This window comes from Rhagoletis zephyria, unplaced genomic scaffold (assembly GCF_001687245.7).
Source record: "Rhagoletis zephyria isolate East Lansing unplaced genomic scaffold, Rhagoletis_zephyria_1.1 Rzeph_scaffold_31871, whole genome shotgun sequence".
Classification (NCBI taxonomy): domain Eukaryota; kingdom Metazoa; phylum Arthropoda; class Insecta; order Diptera; family Tephritidae; genus Rhagoletis; species Rhagoletis zephyria.
Genome location: NW_016188927.1, coordinates 1 through 3,176, shown reverse-complemented (window position 1 = coordinate 3,176; position 3,176 = coordinate 1). Strand labels below are relative to the sequence as shown.

General features: G+C 34.3%; 1 protein-coding gene across 1 annotated transcript; it reads right to left on the bottom strand.

Annotated features, from left to right (window-relative positions):
* Positions 1–936: 936 nt before the first annotated feature.
* Positions 937–2,811, bottom strand: LOC108353870 (kelch-like protein 8). Its single transcript, XM_017605061.1, has 3 exons — positions 1,752–2,811; positions 1,472–1,567; positions 937–1,404 (listed from the first exon to the last, which is right to left on the bottom strand). The coding sequence occupies exons 1-3, from the start codon at positions 1,767–1,769 to the stop codon at positions 1,204–1,206; spliced, it is 315 nt and encodes a 104-aa protein (XP_017460550.1). The 5' UTR covers positions 1,770–2,811; the 3' UTR covers positions 937–1,203.
* Between the last annotated feature and the right edge of the window lie 365 nt (positions 2,812–3,176).

The window sequence follows — 3,176 nt, the reverse complement described above, 5'->3', positions numbered from 1 at the left end:
ATTTTTTTCGGGTTGAAGTGAATACCAATTAAAATGTTTACCATTCTAAGCTGTTGCTTAAAAACCAAGGCATATTCAACAATTTTGAAGTGACGATCAAATTTAGCTCTCTTTGTAGCCGACTATATCGATGGCCGTGTGGAAGATCGACCTATCTCGGCAGCCAGTTCGAAAACTCCCTATCTCAGAAAATTTTTCAACAACGCCCTATTTCTGAATTTGGTTGAAGAGCGCCCTATTTTAAAATTTGATTGAAAAAGACACTATCTCAGAATTCGGTTCAAAAACGCCCTATCTCAGCACATTTTCAATAGGAGTATCGAAATCTTGTAAATACAACTTGCAAATACACAACAACAAAATACATGGGAAACATCATTTCCTATCGCTGCAAAATATGCAACGTCGAAGCCCATGTATGTATATATTTTGCAAAAAAGCATAGCAAGATAAATACGACTCTTTGCTAGTTGTTTTGTTGTTGGAATTGCTACATATTTCTCTCATTCCTTTAATTTCGCTCACTTCATTTTTTTTTGCTGTATCTTGGTATTGTATTTGATACAGAACTTCGCTGTTCTCTACCAATGCATGCTACTATTTTGCGATGAGGGGCTCTCGTACTCTTACAAATTTGGAATAGTATTTTTGCATTTGATATATTCCGTGCTACGTGCAAGACTCCGAGAATAACCCTAATATATTTTCGTTTGAGATAGGGCGTTTTTGAACTGAATTCTGAGATAGGGCGTTCTTCCACCAGATGGGGTGTTTTCCAATAAAATTCTGAAATAGGGCGTTCTCAATCAAATTCTGAGGTAGGGCATTCTGGAAAAGTTTTCTGAGATAGTCCGTCTTCGAAGTGGCTGCCGAGATAAGTCGATCTTCCACTCAGCCATCGATATGTAATGTTAAATAGATTAAAAAAATTCCTTCAATACGATTTCGAATATCTATTATTTATTTGATATTCCCGTCGCAGTTCAAAAGGGAGAACTATCAAAATCACTTCTACTTTGTTGGATATATTTACTAGATATTTAAAAAACGCATTTTACAAGCAAACATATTTTAAAGTAATAGAAACCATTAAACTAAAATTCATGTTCAAGATAAGGTGAAAATTAAAAGTTGCGTTAGCAAAATAAATACATTGATCTCTAGTAAGTCTTCAACTAAGTACTTTGTAAATTTCCTTATCTCTTATTCACATAGAAGTAAGGTTTTAGGCACAACATAACACCTGTATTCACCAAGTTCAGGTATTGGTTTCTTTACGACCCATTCATCACATTCGGCATTATAAACTGACACGGACTTTGAGTTCCAGCCTCCGACAGCCCACAGTTGATCTCCTACAAAAACACAACCCATGCCACCACGTCCAACGTTCAAAGAGCACATCTATGAGAAGTAATAAAAAATTGTATTTTGGTGTTTTTAAATTTTTGGTGTAACTATTTCAACCAACCTTTGTCCATTTGTCACTTTGAGGGTCATAACGCTCGACTGTCTTATTTTCGGAAGTCCCTCCTAAAACGTATATGCATCCATTGTGTACGGCTGCCTAAAATGTGAAGTTTTATGCATACATTAGGACAAATTGGCCTTTGATTATGATTTTATCGTAAGCGACAAAAGGTAAATTTTACAGGAGAGGTTTTTTTGATTCTCCTTATTGAATGATAACTTTCTAATGGGACTATTTATTTTTTGCATACCTTATTTTCTAAAGGTAAAATGGCGCTTACGATATTTTTCCTGAACATGCTGAGAGGAAAGTTATCAAAGAATTGGCGCTTGCGATAGTTTTTATGTTGTATAATTTGGAAATTTATAAACGAAGGAGTGCCGGTACTTTCAGGATTTTTTGAAAAAACTGAATTTTAAGTCAATTAAATATAAACATTGTCAATCAGCAGAATAAGCTCAACATATTTTCAACTTTAACTGTTTGGCGCATCTACTAGATTGTCCACAAGTTGTCTTCGTGGATGCAGAGTTTAAGCTCATTCAATTCTCTACAAACTAAAACGACCACATTGGCGCTACTATTTGGTATTTTTTTGCGTCTTTTTTTTAAAGAATGAGAAAAAAGTAAAATTTAATCCTTGACTAGAATACGTTCAGTGCCAAAATCTTCATATTAGGGAGATTTTTGGTAAGTTTCGAAATCTGTTGTTATATTCCTCGACTCGTCGTGCGTTTTAAACCTAGTTATTGGAGAGAAAAAAATTGCTAAACGAAAACTTTTAATCAAATACTGAAATTTTATATAAAAAAAAACTGAAGTGCAAAAGTTATGATAAGCAAAAGTGATAAATCAAAATCTGGTCAGCAATTTGAAAGGAGATAAACGGTAAAATTAAATAATTTCGAAAGCGTGAATCCATAAGGCCGTATAAGCTGGCGGTGTTAAAATGGCAATTTCGAATTCAGTTCCAATTTTTTCTATACCAGTGCATACAATAGGAATATAAGCACCGTTAGGTGTTTGTTTTTCAACTTTCTGGTACGCTTTTAAATCTTATAACCCATTGACAAAGCACGAGTTTCAAAAAAGACCCGCTAGACGAGCCACGCTGCACTTAGTGATTGCAGCTGCAATTGCATAATGGCAGATTGCACCTAATTTTGGTGAGGGAAAGAAGCTGATTTTTTAGCATTCAGTTGTAGCAAGTGCCGATGGAACTTTGGTTAAAAGTACAGTTCGAGCAGCTATTTACAATTAAGTTGTGTACACAGTACAGTGGGCCGTATGAATAAAAATAAGCAATTGCTTTTTCTTAAAATTTCAGATCTTTTACTCAATTTATTCAAACAAAATTGAAGTAAAAGGTATGACATTTTAAGAAAAAGCAATGGCTTAGTTTTTATTCATACGGCCCAGTGTCCCTTGCGATGAAATTGTAGGAACTCAAATGTGTAAACAAAGCAAACGATAAAATTCATTTTGCCTTTTTTCCGTAACAGTAAATATTCAGTTTGTGAAAAAATTTTATATTAAAGAATTGGGTATTATTATTGGCAGTCTCCTGAAGAGAAACGAACAAAAAATATTGATTTTCAAAAATTCTATACCAACTTGTTTTTTCGCCATATCAAATACATGGAATACTTTGAGCGCTTTGAACGACAGGGGTATAATTTTTTCGGTATAGAACAATCCTAGGGGG